At 49.1% G+C, this 16,665-nt stretch overlaps 1 protein-coding gene across 4 annotated transcripts in view; it reads left to right on the top strand.

Moving 5' to 3' along the window:
- Positions 1 to 4,130: 4,130 nt before the first annotated feature.
- PPP1R21 (protein phosphatase 1 regulatory subunit 21) overlaps positions 4,131 to 16,665 on the top strand; it is a 102,974-nt gene continuing 90,439 nt past the window's right edge. The window contains exons 1-2 of one of the 4 annotated variants that reach the window (XM_032956239.2): positions 4,131 to 4,436; positions 8,175 to 8,370. In XM_032956239.2, the coding sequence (XP_032812130.2) occupies positions 8,317 to 8,370 (54 nt within the window). In that variant the 5' untranslated portion in view covers positions 4,131 to 4,436; positions 8,175 to 8,316. Of the gene's footprint in view, positions 4,437 to 8,171; positions 8,371 to 16,665 lie in introns of all 4 variants that reach the window. The other 3 variants (XM_032956237.2, XM_032956238.2, XM_076067588.1) reach the window with 3 other exon arrangements.

The raw sequence follows: 16,665 nt of genomic DNA, 5'->3' as shown, positions 1-16,665 counted from the left end.
ATGCAGGTGGCTTTAGACCGTCTGAGGGAAGCCCGGGAGGCTGCATTGAAAAATACGGCACGACGACAAGCCGCTAACGAAAGATTGTACGGTAGGCAGCGGCCACGAGAGCCGTGGAGTGTTGGAGATGAAGCCTGGTTGCACTGCCCCATGGTACCGGTGGGAACGTCCCCGAAGTTTCACCGCCCCTGGCAGGGGCCTGTTGATATTGTGGAGGTTTTACGGGATCAGATTGTGCGAATAAAATTCGGTCGTCGGACATGGTTTGTTCACCCGTCGCGCCTGAAGAAATTTGTGTTACCATATGACGTGTCATCCCCCATCCGAGAGCGGCCCGTATTGGATGTGTCCGACGAACCTGTGGGGAGGTCACAAGTGCACGTGTCCCAGAGATCTGCCCCCCGTGTGCCTGCAGGATCGCCCCTTTTGGGCAGGGTTGCTGACCGGACGCTGATTGAACGGCCACAGATCCGGATCAATGGCCGTCCCGACCGTGAACGACGGACAGCCCTGCCAGCAGAGTGTCGCTGGGACAGGGATGGGCGCAGGGTGGAGCCCAGGAGCACCCCTCGTTGGCAGGACGAGCGAGGCCCTCCCTTACCATAGGGTGTCCCGTGCAGGGGAGATGGGCTGGCAGCGGGAACCCGTTCCAGGAGAAATACAATACCTTGACTTTGGGGGGGTTTGGGAATTCTGTATAAAGGTGTTGTGTGCGTGTCGTTGTGTGGTGCGTGTCGGGTGGTTGTACAAAACGGTTATGTGTTGCGAATGCATTCTGTATATATGTTATCATCGTTCCGTCCGCTTCACTCCACTACTCCAATTCGAGTATATCGTAGCCGGGGACGGCTAGGTTCTTTCATCACGGGGGGGGGGGGGGGGGCGGGGTGATGTAGTGGAGTAAAAGATAAGCATGGGTAATTTGGCCATATACAGTACATACAGACATACAAGCAGTGTGGGTCACATAAGGTCGAGCAGGTGGTGGAGTCATGGGTGGCGTAAACAAACCGAAGTAATTAAGGGAGTCATGGCACGAGGGCTGTGATTGGTCGAGAGGCTGTTAGCGTTAAGTGGCGGCGTCACGAAGTCTGGACCGTTGGACAGGTGCGAGCTGGCGGAAAAATGCCAGCGAGACATGTGGCAATTAATTAAGGCTGATTGGAATGGGGATAAAACGCTAGGTGATTTGGACGGGGGTTGAATTGTTGTTGGGGAGTTGTTGGCGAGAGGTGGAGAGAGCAGCGAGAGATGCGAAGAGGAGAGCCGGCGAATGTTAGGGAAGAATAGATTGAGAGCCGAACCCAAAGGACAGTAAATAGTGATAGGGAGAGTTAGCGTTAGCAGAGGGGTAGTTACGGGAGAGATAGGTACAGGGAGAGTTATAGATAGACAAGTCACTGTGTGTGAAGAGGTAGACGAGTCACTGTGTGTGAATAGATAGACAAGTCACTGTGTGTGCGGAGATAGATAAAGTCACTGCATGTGAAGAGATAGACGAGTCACTGTGTGTGAGGAGATAGAGAGAGAACCACTGTGTGTGGGAAGACAAGGAGTATGAGCGGACGGTGCTGAGGGGAATTCGAGTGTTCGTGTTGGCGGAGCGCGGAGAGGAGAAATTATAGTGTGTGCGGAACGACGGAAATAAAAGTGACGGTGGAAGAAAGGCGGTTGTCGTCCGAGTAAATTCACGGCACTACATTATAGATGCCATTAGGGACTCCACCAAAAGACGCTCTTAGGAACATTCCGACAAGGCAGCACGAGGCGTGGGACCGGCGGAACGCTTTTGTTGCAGGTAAAGGTCACAGATCTGCATGTAAGAGGGACGAAAATAACTCAACACCTGAATGGACAGGGCAGGCACGGGGGCGGAAGCATCTGAATGCCTATTGTTCCAGGAAAGGTCGCAGATCTGCATACGAAAGAGCACGGGTGAGCACGCTCCTGAACAACGGAATGCCGCTAGGGTGGATAAAAAGGCAGAGGGTGGGGGTAGCAAGAGAGTCTTCTTCAAAATCTTCGCGGTCTACGGAGCAACAGAGTTAGCTGTTCGGGACGTCCGTGTGACGAACTCCAACGCAGCCAGGCTCCACTCTCGACGGGGCCGACCTACCATCTCCTCCTCCACAACGTTCAGCGCAGCCGAGGGGAAGTAAGCGTGTGAGAGAGAAGTGAATCCGGAGTGAGTTAATCGAGAGTAGAGAGCGGAGCGATAGGCAGAGTAGGTTCAGCCTAGAATTCCCGGGAGAGTAGGCTGGTAGCCACTCACGCATACACTTACGCGTAGTTTAAACGGGTTGCTCACGGTAAATAAAATCACTGGTAAGGGGGATAAAACTGTGTCGCGTGGTCTCTGGGAGTGGGCAGAGGAGGGTAGAGAGTGTTTTTGTGTTCACGCGCATACGCGGCTGTTTGTGGCGGATAAGGGAGTAGCGCTTTGCGCTCGCGTGCGCGGTTGTTTACAACGAGGCGGAGCGCTTAGCGTGCGTGTGCCTATGCGGCTGTGTACGGTGGTGGTTAGTGCTCGCGTAACCATGCGACTGTTCACGATGGTGCTTAGCGTGCTGGGTGTTCGCGTGCAGATGTGGTTGTTTTCCACGAAGCGGAGTGTTCAGTGTGCGCGTGCCTACGCGACTGGTTTCGGTGGCGGTTAGCGCTCGTGGACCTGTATGATTGTTTACAGTAGCGCTTAGCGCTCGCGCGCCTGTGTGACAGTGTTGCGGCCGCTTGCCTGTGCGGTTGTCTCTAGCGAAGTAGCGAACTAAGCGCCTGGCGTGCGCATATTCGCGCGGCTGTGTAAACGGCCCCTTTAAACCGGCGCGAAGTGATCGCGGCGTGTTTGTTTTTGCTTGCGCACGTGGAGCGTGGGTGGGAGGGAATCCCGCGTCGGCGTGCCGCGCCTGTTTATTCACGTGCAGGGCGGGGTTTTACTTTGCGAGCGCGCTCACCAAGGCACGCCGCCGTTGAACAGCGTAGCGCATCGTAAGCGTAGAGCAGGCGGCCGCCTCGATTGGACCATGCTGACGCGGTCAACAGCACGGGAGGGCGAGGAAGTGGGGGCCGGTAGCCCGGACCCCACAGAACAGCCGGGGGGTAGTGGGACAAATGTAACGGGGGAGTCGGTGGGCAACGGCCCTGACAAATCGGTGAGGGCGGGAGACGTTCGCCCCCACAGCTGTCTCTGTGAGTACGGAGGGGGGGGGTGCCTGGTGTTGTGAGCCCGTGAGTTGTGGTGTCCTGTGTATTCTGCCCGCGTGGGTTAGTACAGCTATTTAAATCATGCCACGAGGAACAGTAGCGAGGGGGGGAGAAGAGGAGAGCAGGGGGGCAGAGGAGAACGGGGAGATGGGGGGCAGCCACCCCGATACGCTGCGCTACGAACCCGGCGACCAGAGTTCGATTCCTGCTCACGGCCACCACCGGTGACGATTATTTGAACCAGTCCTGGGCCTCCACTAGGTCGACTCAGCCTCAAACGAGTAACTGGTGTGGTGTGTCAACATCATCACTGGGGAGACAAAGGCGGTCGGGAGTGGTGCTGGCCACCCACCCCCTCATGTACCGTTCCGGCCTTCATAGGTGCTCGCTAACAGCACTTGCCCCTACAGTCTGTTAAAGCTATATGGGGGATATTTGTCTTTGGAGCGGTAGTGCAGCTGTTAGCGCGCTGCGCTACGAACCCGCCGACCCGAGTTCGATTCCCGCCTACGGCCACCACCAGTGACGATTATTTGAACCGGTCCTGGGCCTCCCCTAGGTCGACTCAGCCTCAAACGAGTAACTGGTGAGGTGTATGAACATCGCCACTGGGGAGACAAAAGCGGCCGGGCGTCGTGATTTGATTAACTTTATTTTTACCAACAACCACACGAGTTATACCTACGTATAAATCGTGTGGTGTGTGAACATCTTCACTGGGGGGACAAAACCGAAGCCGGGTAGTCAAGCTAGTACCTAATAAATGAAACTGAAATGGAAAAAAAAATGAAACTCAAAAAACTCCCATCACTCCCATCGGAGTGCGACTGGCCAATCACGGGTCTCGCGACTGGCCAATCACGGGTCTCGCGACTGGCCAATCACGGGTCTCGCGACTGGCCAATCACGGGTCTCACGCACGCCCGCCCGCCCGCCCGCTTCACCTCGTGACCCGGATGCGTCGCGGCCCGCGTCGCCAACGCCGCCGCCGCACCCATCGGTGTAGGCGCGAGCGCGGAGCGCCGCCACTCCACAACCTTTTCCTCCACCGCGTCCCTCTCTGGTGGTGCTGTCACCTTTGTGGCGCGCCGATGGCGAACAGCCGCGCGCCAGTGGCCCCGAGGCGGAGAGTGTCCTGCGAAACCCGCCCCACACCCCGCCTTGCCTAGACGCTCTGCCCGGGAGCCTGCGCCACGAACGCCGCCGCCTCGTCCAAGCCTCACCGCGCCCTCCCGGTGCGTGCTGCCTCCCTCCTCTTGAGTTCACACGGCGGCTCTCGGCGCCTCTCCGTGAAAAAACGCAAGCCGCGATGCGTAGTCCCGGTGCTGTCGGCACAAGGCGCAGGGTTCTCTGACGAGTTCGACTTACAAGCAGCGCGCCATGGCACCGGAGTGACATCTGTGCCTTGGCAATGCATAGGAGTGATGCGTGACAGTAGCCTCTGCAGCGTCGTCATAGTTATGACTATTAATAATACATTAGGATTAATAATCAACATTCGTATCATGACGCGCTTGACTGGCACCTGCAACGATGTTTGCGAGCTTGCGTGAGACGGCTTGGATACAGAGCGCAACGGGTAGCTCACACGGGGTTTACATTGAAATTCATGAGCCATTGAAACCTTTATTCTCTTCAAGGCTTTTGTATCTAGTGTGTAGTATTTCATTTTACAATGTCTGTTAATGTCCCACGTGTTATTTTACTGAACATATTTTTGGTTCGCCGCACTACGTTGCTTTGTTAAAATGAATGCCTTCTAAAGAAGGGCCCTCGATTCGAAACGTCAGATCTAGATTTAATATAACAAGGCAACGTTCGAAACGAAAGGCATTAATTGTGCTAATTATTTCTATGAGTAGGCCCTGCTCTACTTGTTCATTAGAATAGTTTCAGAGTGTATTGTGGTAAAGTGTGGTTAGGCTGCAGCTTTAAGAATCCCCGCGGCTACGCGCTAACCACAGCGACGTGAGTGGGGAACGTCGTCTCCCTCTCTCACCGTTTCGTCATCTTTCTGTATCGCCGTCTCCCTGTCTCCCCGTCTCATCGTATCACAGTTTTTCTGTCTCACCGTCTCCCTGTCACGCCGTCTCCCTGTCTCACCGACTTTCCCTCTCACTGTCTCCCCGTCTCGCCATCTCTCTCACCGTCTCGCCATCTCTCTCACCGTCTCGCCAGCTCTCTCACCGTCTCGCCATCTCTCTCACCGTCTCGCCATCTCTCTCACCGTCTAACCGTCTCCCTGTCTCACTGCTGCTGCTCTTAGTTGTGCTCTCTGCATTCGAGCGTGGGACATTGTTCTACTCCCCGTTGGTGTAAATTCCACGTTCCTGTGGCCGGCGTATGTGACATCCCACAAAGTAGTAATTAGTAGGTTATACTTGAAGGGGAATAACCAGTGGCTGTACTAAAGAATCAGAATCTTTATTTAGGCTGGGGGAATCCGATAAGCTATGAAGCTGTTTTTCACAGATTGATCCCGGCCGCATGAATGTTTAATTTGCACCACTCACCAAAGAATGAAGAAATGACTGCTATGCACAACTGCTGTGAACACGAGGACGCGATTTGTGGAAGAGTTGGAGAGTTATCTTATAAGTGTATCCTGCTTTTCACCTCCAGGCAAAATTAAGGGGCCACAAATGAGCTCATAAATTGGCCTAACTTATCAAGCAGCACATTATCCCTGATACAGAGAGTTGTTTTGTTTGTTAACACACGGGGTACGTACCATGCACACACTTGGAAGTCGTGTTTCTTATCAAACAATACAGAAATCACGCGAAGTTTTGCCAGGAAGTTACGTGCTTTGTTCAGCTCAGGAGTTGAGTCGTCGAGGAGGAGTTGGATTGGACCTTAGTTGTGCTAAACTTATCGAATGGCTGTTGGCACATCCTCATCTTTGTGATGAAGTGTGAGGTGTATGGTTGTGTTTTTATTGCGCTGAATTGTATCGCTTTTAGGTTACTTTACTGAATATAACATAATATTGACACTGCATACAGTCTTGGGACGTGCTATTTTGACGCAAAGTCCAACATTGCCCTGTTAGCTCATTGACCGATTTCTCCTTAAACTCTTTTTTGTTACTATTTTAATTTTACCAGGTAAGGCCCACTGAGCTATGAAACGACCTGGCCGCAAATGATAGCCGAATGAAGTGGCTTATGTGGAAATTTATAGCAGCCAAATACTCTAAACCCATGTTTCTAAATGTGGAGGGAATGACGTGAGAGCTGAAAATTGTCGCATTCCCTTAGAAATTCCAGACAGCATAAGCTGTGCAAATTTCATGACGTCAGAGCTCAGCGTTCAAGAATTTTGCTGCTTCACACAAACAGCTGTATTTTCTGCTTTATATTTAAGAACGAGTTGAAAATAGTCGCGTTGACTTAGAAAATCGAGACAGCTATGCCGCGCATTTGTGCGGGAAGGTTCGGGGGGGGATGTCAGCAGGCACACTGCGTAACGCTGCCGCATGCGGGTGACATTACAGATGTGATGTCACTGCTCACTTGCCGTGCAAAATATATCCATTATTGCGCCCACCCTCCCCCCCCCCAAATACAAAAGTCTATTTTTATACTTTTTGCATTGTGTACAGTTTGGAAGCTCCCCACAAGCCAGATTTCAAGTTTGTTGCATGTTGGGAAGTATACTAAACATTTCGAACAGACACATTCACAAATTTCCCTTTTATATATATATAGACTCGCTTTACTAACCGGCTTCGCCTGGGACTTGGATTCACCATGCCCGGCCGCCTTTGTCTCCCCAGTGGCGATGTTCACACCACACCAGTTACTCGTTTGAGGCTGAGTCGACCTAGGGGAGGCCCAGGACCAGTTAAAATAATCGTCACCGGTGGTGGCCGTGAGCGGGAATCGAACTCGGGTCGCTGGGTTTGTAGCGCAGCGCGCTAACCACTACACTACAATGTGTTACGCTTCCACATGCGCGGGTCACGTGACAGATTGGACGTCGCACCTCACTTGCCGTGCAAAAAAATCTATGCATTATCGAGCTCCCGCCCCCCCCCCAAAAAAAAAGTGTATTTTTATAATTTTTGCATGGTGTACAGTCTGGAAAGTACCCACATGGCAAATTTCAAGTTTGTTGCATGTCGAGAAGTACGCTAAACATTTTTAACAGACACACAATCACAACTTTGCCTTTTATATATATGGAGATGTCAGACTGTCTTCCTCTAAACCCAATACACAGTGCAACTAAAACAATATATATAGTTATAACCTACATATTGTAATATGGTATATAAACATCCTTAGCTATTTCAGTAAACGTGAGTTGGGAGAAAGGAGGGGGGGGGATCCACAGTAGGATCTTGCATCCCCCCCCTCCGTTGAAATCTAAAGCTGTGCCCCTGCTTAAGACACACACGCACGAGTTGCTCACCTCACGTTAATGTCTCCGTTAGCAACATTGTGCGTATGTTGACAAGAGTTTGATGGAAAAATAGATAACGTATTTACGTCCCAGTAGGGTGGGTCTGCCATAGAACATTTTAACTCCTCTTCTTTGGTTCTTTCGGTGAAGTCACGTAGAATGAGAATAAAATAATAAATTGATAAAATAAAAAAACACAATAATATTCTCACGACGTTTCGGCCACAACACAAGCGGCCTTCATCAGGTGAAGGGACGAGACTGTCTGGGAGGACAGCGCTGGAGTGAAAAAGCCACGTTCAGATCACGACCTTTAAGCTGTGTGAGAGGAAACAAAGCGCCTTGACAAAGGAATTAGCATATAATTTAGCATTGAAATGGCTGAGTGATTAGCTTGTGACTGGTCACAGAAATGGCTATGTTAAAAGTTAAAGCATACATATCCGCAGAGGCACCCCTCTGCGGATGTGTATGCACTGCCCTTCATAGCTGCCCACTTTCAGCTGTTGTCCCTGTGGTCTGATTGCATGTGAAATGCCTGTGCTGTATCCTCTCAATTCTAGCAGCAGCTCCTGTCGACGGCAAGAGCTAGAGTGGTACGGCCGTCTTGGGAAGTGGCTCGTCAGCTTTATTTCCCATCTCCTGGAGGAGAATCAGAATCTGGGGTTGTGGGCAAGACCGAGGTGTGTGCGAGAAAACTGCCCGGCCATGGCATCGGAGACTCAAGCCAAGTATCAGAAGCTAGCACAAGAATACGCCAAGGTGAGCATGGAAATGTGAATGATGGAGGCTTCAAAACAAACAAAATTTGGGTCTTGGAAGTCTCTGGGGCTGACCCATCCTGGTTGATATGCTTTTGTTTTAAACAGAAAAAACATTAAACATGTATATAAAGCAGTGCAGCCCCCCCTTCACCACCTGGCAGCTGTGCTGGTTTGACCTCTTTTCAGTGCCGGAAGTAAAGAGTATACCTGTCAAGCCGCATTCAAACCATGTCGCTACTCGCTGAACCTGTATTTAGGATCATCAGGGTGGTATCCACCTGCCAGCGAAATAACAAACAACTGTCTACCAAATCCACCCTTATTTTAGATCACAGCGCTGAGGGGACTGGTTTTGGAAAGTAAACATTCTCTGTTTGATTAGTCGGGGTTGAAGAAGTAATCTCTTTTCCGTAATTGCATTTTTTAGGTTATAAATCAGAGCTAGTCAGCAGAAAGTTGCAACTTATAACGAAACGATGTATAACGGGAAATTTTCCTCCATAAGAATAATAGGAAGTGGGGAGGGGGGATGGTGACCGTGAGAGCATAAATATTGCCTACTAGCGGGAAGTACCCGGCGTTGCACGGGCAAAAAAGACACACACACCCATTGACTTACACACACACACACACAGACATCGACCCACACACACACAAACACATCTAGCCACACACACAACAACAACCGCCATTCACCACTAAGTGGCGGTGACGTCACCACGACGCTTGTGCCAGGCCATGTGCACCCTGAGGCCACGTGAAGTGTCGAACGCCTGCTGGCAGGAGGTCACGGGGCAGACCCAGGTGCCACGGGTCGACTGACTGAGATGACTGGCTGATGCACCACCTGTGCCCCCTACTGTACCAACCTGCTGTGCTTTAGCCACCCGGTGCTCCGCTCGTTCTGAGCGTCGCTCCTCCGCCCTCCGTTGTTGTTGGAGGGCGACTACCTCCAACTGCCCAGTAGCGTCCTTCACGAGCCTCCTCCACAGAGGCCGATCTTGACACCGCTGGTACCAGTCATCGGCAAGTCCACTCAGCTCCACGTCCTCCTGTACCACATCACTCCATCTCTTCTCTAGCCCGTGCCGCGCCCGCTTAGCCCCCTCAATCCGGCCGAACAAAAGCTGTTTCGGCATGCGGTGGCTGGGCATGCGGGCTACATGACCCAGCCATCGCAGCCTTCCCCGCCGGAGGAGCTCACCGATGGGACCTTGCCCAGATCTTTCAAGGATTTGTGAGCTCCTCACACAATCCAGTCTGGTTAAACCCAGGATGGATCGTAGGCAGGCCAGCCTAAATGTTTCTAACTGGCGAAGATGTTCCATTAGGGGGGTCCACGTTTCGCAAGCGTAGAGAAGGGAGGGAATGACCGTGGCCGAGAAGACCTGAAGCTTAGTGCGGAGCGACAGACCAGGTAGCTTCCACACAGCGTTACGCAACTGATGAAAAGATATTGCCGCTCGACTGATTCGAAGTGAGACCTCTGCTGCTAAACTGGAGCCAGTCACATACATAGACTCACACACACACATACATAGACTCACACACACACATACATAGACTCACACACACATCGACCTACACGCACACACATATGGATTAACACACACACACATGGACTTACACACACAGACATCGACTTACACACACACATTGGAACTTTTAGAGCAGGTTGGCAGTAAATGGGTATCGTTGGCACAAAACAAAGAACGCCATCAGGGTTGTATCTTGTGGAACCAGGGCCTGTTGGTCATTTCCTTAGGTGAAGTAGATGCGTTGGCCATTTTCGAGTTGAACTGGCAAATGGACGACTGTGGGGGAACGCTCATGAATGGGGGAGCCAATAATTATCAAAATGGCCTAATTGCTGCTGATGTATCTTCCTTGGACAAAACGTTGAACCTCATCCACACTTTGCCCCTCTTTTTGCAAGGCAAAGACAGGCATGTCAGAGCCGTTGTTGATGTATTTGCAAACATTTGATGGCTTGCACAGAATTGCAGAATTCTACATTAATGTGGGGCTCGAAGATCTTGCACAGAAGAGGGCAGTAGGGAGCGATCCACTGGTTGTCAACCTTTATTTCAGAGTTAGTGGCAGGTCTGAGCCTTGTTTAAAATCCACCATGCTCAGTATTTCTGCCACGATATAGAGGATAGCCATCATGGCCTAACTGATTGTCTTTCAAGATGTTGTCTGGATACTTTTTGGTACACCTGCTGTCTTGCATACATGGCAAATTTGGATTTGAACTGCCCACATGGGCCATGGACCATTTGCTTGCAGACCACATCAAATAGGGCATGGTCTTGATGGCGGTCAGGTAGCTCAGCACTGACAAATGTATCAATGTCACTTGCGTGAATTTTTTCCGTCATCCATAGCAAAATGTGAGCATGAGGAAGAGCACATTTTTGCCACTCAATGGTATGCAAGTTACATGTTGTCTTTCGAAAGACACCGCCTTCCTTAGTCGTAATAAGCCTCATGAGTTCATCAACTGTGAGTTTGAAGAGCCTTGCAATGATGTCATGTGTGTTGCCGTTTGGTTTGGATAAAGCTCAACCTGGATCTCCTTCCATTTAGGATTGCAAGTGAAGGTGATAAAAAGATGGGGCCTGCCTTATTGCCTGATGTACGTCATGGCATCCTGAGTCTTCTCATGCATGTATCTTGGTCCACCTGTGAAGGATGAAGGCAAAATAACTAATCTGCCCACATTCTGAGCGTTCGCATGTACGTCAGCGTTGAATGTGTCCCTGAGATGAGCATGCTGTTATATATGCAGGCGTTTTTAATTAAGTTGAATGTAAACAATGCACTCACTCTCAATTTTGGCATGCTCATCGACAACATACTTAGTTGAAGAGGTTGGCGCACCGTAATATGTCGTTTCCTCCTGTCCATGATCATGAAGGAATAGAAGTCTTTAAAGGAGATGGTTTTGTGAGGATGTCTTTGTCATGTAGCTTTGATAATTTGAATAATCTGAACGTGGTACCCATCTTGGACTTGCCACAGTAACAGGTCCCTGCAGGGTGGGCTAGTAGGAACATTGGAATTTTGCACAATTTTATTTTTACACCCCAACAGTACGATATTTCACTTCGTTAAAGTATTGAAAGGGGACGGACGGACGGACACATTAATCTATTGCAGGCTGGTACACTCAGTTTACAACTTCGTTCCTACCAGTATAATTGGGTATTGTAGGGCATAATATGCTCTGCTTGTGTCAGGAAATCGTTTGATGGTGTTGTTTTGGTATCCAAGCACAATGTCTCATACCGACTGGTGGTACCTACTTTCACTACAGCAGTGCATCCTGACTTCGGTTGTACCTGCTATGATTACAGCAGTGCATACTGGCTGTGGTGGTACCTGCCATGATTACAGCAGTGCATACAGTGGTGGTACCTGCTATGATTACAGCAGTGCATACTGACTGTAGTGGTACCTGCAATGATTACAGAGGTGCATACTGACTGTGGTGGTAACCTGCTATGACTATAACAGTAGTAAACTGACTGTGGTGGTACGTGCTATGATTACTGCAGTGCATACTGACTGTGATGATACCTGCTATTCCAGCAGTGCATACTGTGGTTGTACCTGCTTTCACTGCAGCAGTGTATACTGACTGTGGTGGTATGTGCTATGATTACTGAAGTGCATACTGACTGTGGTGGTACCTGCTATGATTCTAGCAGTGCATTCTGTGGTGGTACCTGCTTTCACTGCAGCAGTGCATATTGACTGGTGGTTACCTGCTATGATTCCAGCAGTGCATACTGACTGTGGTGTTAACTGCTATGATTACAGCAGTGCATAATGACTGTGGTGGTACCTGCTATGAATACAGCAGTGCATACTGACTGGTGGTACGTGCTATGATTACAGTAATGCATATTGACTGTGGTGGTACCTCCTATGATTACAGCAATATATCTAGACTGTGGTGATAACTGCTATGATCACAGCATTGCATACTGACTGTGGTAGTACGTGCTATGAATAGAGCAATGCATACTGACTGGTGGTACCTGATATGATTCCAGCAGTGCATACTGACTGTGGTGGTATGTGCTGTGATTAAAGCAGTGGATACTTACTGTGGTGGTACCTCCTATGATTACAGCAGTGCATACTGACTGGTGGTACCTGCTATGATTACAGCAGTGCATACTGTGGTGGTACCTGCTTTGACTGCAGCAGTGCATACACACTGTGGTGGTTACCTGCCATGATTACAGCAGTGCATTCTGTGGCGTTATCTGCTATGATTACAGCAGTGCATAGTGACTGAGGTGGTACCTGCTATGATAACAGCAGTGCATACTGACTGTGGTGGTACGTGCTATGATTACAGTAATGCACAATGATTGTGGTGGTACCTGCTATGATTACAGCACTATATCTAGACTGGTGGTAACTGCTATGATCACAGCAGTGCATACTGACTGTGGTAGTACGTGCTATGAATAGAACAATGCATACTGACTGTGGTGGTATCTGATATGATTACAGCAGTGCATGCTGACTGGTGGTATGTGCTGTGATTAAAGCAATGCATACTTACTGTGGTGGTACCTCCTATGATGACAGCAGTGCATACTGACTGTGGTGGTACCTGCTATGATTACAGCAGTGCATACTGTGGTGGTACCTGCTTTGACTGCAGCAGTGCAAACACACTGTGGTGGTTACCTGCCATGATTACAGCAGTGCATTTTGTGGTGTTATCTGCTATGATTACAGCAGTGCATAGTGACTGAGGTGGTACCTGCTATGATAACAGCAGTGCATACTGGCTGTGGTGGCACCTGCCATGATTACAGCAGTGCATACTGACTGTGGTGGTACGTACTATGATTACAGTAATGCATAATTACTGTGGTGGTACCTGCCATGATTGCAGCAATAAATATAGACTGGTGATAACTGCTACGATCACAGCAGTGCATAATGACTGTGGTAGTATGTGCTATGATTAAAGCAGTTCATACTGACTGTGGTGTTACATGATATGATTACTGCAGTGCATTCTGACTGTGGTGGTATGTGCTGTGATTAAAGCAGTGCATACTGACTGTGGTGGTACCTCCTATGATTACAGCAGTGCATACTGACTGTGGTGGTACCTGCTATGATACAGTAGTGCATACTGACTGTGGTGGTAACCTGCTATGAGTGCAGCAGTGCATACTGACTGTAGTGGTACGTGCTATTGATTGCTGCAGTGCATACTGACTGTGGTGGTACCTGCTATGATTCAGGCATTGCATACTGTGGTGGTACCTGCTTTGACTGCAGCAGTGCATACAGACTGGTGGTTACCTCCCATGATTACAGCAGTGCATGCTGTGGTGTTATCTGCTATGATTACAGCAGTGCATAGTGACTGGGGTGGTGCCTGTTATGATAACAGCAGTGCATACTGACTGTGGTGGTACCTGCTATGATTACAGCAGTGCATACTGTGGGGGTACCTGGTTTCACAACAGCAGTGCATACTGTGGCGGTTCCTGCTTTAACTACAGCAGTGCACACCGACTGTGGTGGTACCGGCTGACTGTGGTGGTACCTGCTATGATTACAGCAGTGCATACTCACTGTGGTGGTACGTGCTATGATTACAGGAATGCATTTTGAGTGTGGTGGTACCTGCTATGATTACTGTAGTGCATTCTGACTGTGGTGGTACCTGCTATGATTACAGCAGTAAATAAAGACTGTGGTGATAACTGCTATGATTACAGCAGTGCATACTGACTGTGGTGGTACCTACCATGATTACAGCAGTGCACACTGACTGTGGTGGTACGTACTATGATTACAGTAATGCATAATGACTGTGGTGGTACCTGCTATGATTACAGCAATAAATATCGACTGTGGTGATAACTGCTATGATCACAGCAGTGGATACTGACTGGTGGTACCTCCTATGATTACAGTAGTGCATACTGACTGGTGGTACCCGCTATGAATAAAGCAGTGCATACTGACTGTGGTGGTAACCTGGTATGATTACAGAAGTGCATACTGACTGTGGTGGTACCTGCTATGATTCCAGCATTGCATACTGTGGTGGTACCTGCTTTGACTGCAGCAGTGCATACTGACTGGTGGTTACCTGCCATGATTACAGCAGTGAATGATGTGGTGGTACCTGCGTTCACTACAGCAGAGCATACTGAGTGTGGTGGTACCTGATATAATTACAGCAGTGCATACTGACTGTGGTGGTACGTGCTATGATTACAGTAATGCATAATGACTGTGGTGGTACCTGCTATGATTACAGCAATATATCTAGACTGTGGTGATAACTGCTATGATCACAGCAGTGCATACTGACTGTGGTAGTTCGTGCTATGATTAGAGAAATGCATACTGACTGTGGTAGTACCTGCTATGATTACAGCAGTTCTTACTGACTGGTGGTACCTGATATGATTACAGCAGTGCATACTGACTGTGGTGGTATGTGCTGTGATTAAAGCAGTGCATACCTACTGTGGTGGTACCTCCTATGAATTCAACAGTGCATACTGACTGTGGTGGTACCTGCTATGATTACAGCAGTGCATACTGACTGTGGTGGTAACCTGCTATGATTCCAGCATTGCATACTGTGGTGGTACCTGCTTTGACTGCAGCAGTGGATACAGACTGTGGTGGTTACCTGCCATGATTACAGCAGTGCATTCTGTGGTGTTATCTGCTATGATTACAGCAGTGCATAGTGACTGGGGTGGTACCTGCTATGATTACAGCAATATGTCTAGACTGTGGTGATAACTGCTATGATCACAGCAGTGCATACTGACTGTGGTAGTACGTGCTATGATTAGAGCAATGCATACTGACTGTGGTGGTACCTGCTATGATTAAAGCAGTTCATACTGACTGTGGTGGTACCTGATATGATTACAGCAGTGCATACTGACTGTGGTGGTATGTGCTGTGATTAAAGCAGTGCATACCTACTGTGCTTTTACCTCCTATGAATTCAGCAGTGCATACTGACTGTGGTGGTACCTGCTATGATTACAGCAGTGCATACTGACTGTGATGGTAACCTGCTATGATTCCAGCATTGCATACTGTGGTGGTACCTGCTTTGACTGCAGCAGTGCATACTGACTGTGGTGGTAACCTGCTATGATTCCAGCATTGCATACTGTGGTGGTAGCTGCTTTGACTGCAGCAGTGCATACAGACTGTGGTGGTTACCTGCCATGATTACAGCAGTGCATTCTGTGGTGTTATCTGCTATGATTACAGCAGTGCATAGTGACTGGGGTGGCACCTGCTATGATAACAGCAGTGCATACTGTCGTGGTGGTACCTGCTGTGATTACAGCAGTGCATACTGTGGTGGTACCTGGTTTCACAACAGCAGTGCATACTGTGGTGGTTCCTGCTTTAACTACAGCAGTGCACACCGACTGTGGTGGTACCTGCTATGATTACAGCAGTGCATACTGACTGTGGTGGTACGTGCTATGATTACAGAAATGCATTCTGACTGTGGTGGTACCTGCTATGATTACTGTAGTGCATTCTGACTGTGGTGGTACCTGCTATGATTACAGCAGTAAATAAAGACTGTGGTGATAACTGCTATGATTACAGCAGTGCATACTTACTGTGGTGGTACCTACCATGATTACAGCAGTGCACACTGACTGTGGTGGTACGTACTATGATTACAGTAATGCATAATGACTGTGGTGGTACCTGCTTTGATTATAGCAATAAATATAGACTGTGGTGATAACTGCTATGATCACAGCAGTGGATACTGACTAGTGGTACCTTCTATGATTACAGCAGTGCATACTGACTGTGGTGGTACCTGCTATGATTAAAGCAGTGCATACTGACTGTGGTGGTAACCTGGTATGATTACAGAAGGGCATACTTACTGTGGTGGTACCTGCTATGATTGCAGCATTGCATACTGTGGTGGTACCTGCTTTGACTGCAGCAGTGCATACTGGCTCTGGTAGTTACCTACCATGATTACAGCAGTGAATGCTGTGGTGGCACCTGTGTTCACTACAGCAGAGCATACTGACTGTGGTCGTTCCTGATATAATTACAGCAGTGCATACTGACTGTGGTGGTACGTGCTATGATTACAGTAATGCATAATGACTGTGGTGGTACCTGCTATGATTACAGCAATATTACTAGACTGTGGTGATAACTGCTATGATCACAGCAGTGGATACTGACTAGTGGTACCTTCTATGATTACAGCAGTGCATACTGATGTGTT

This window comes from Petromyzon marinus, chromosome 17 (assembly GCF_048934315.1).
Source record: "Petromyzon marinus isolate PM22_M1 ecotype Great Lakes invasive population chromosome 17, UKy_Petmar_22M1.pri1.0, whole genome shotgun sequence".
NCBI classification, from domain to species: Eukaryota; Metazoa; Chordata; class Hyperoartia; order Petromyzontiformes; family Petromyzontidae; genus Petromyzon; species Petromyzon marinus.
This window is presented reverse-complemented; position numbering and strand designations above follow the sequence as displayed.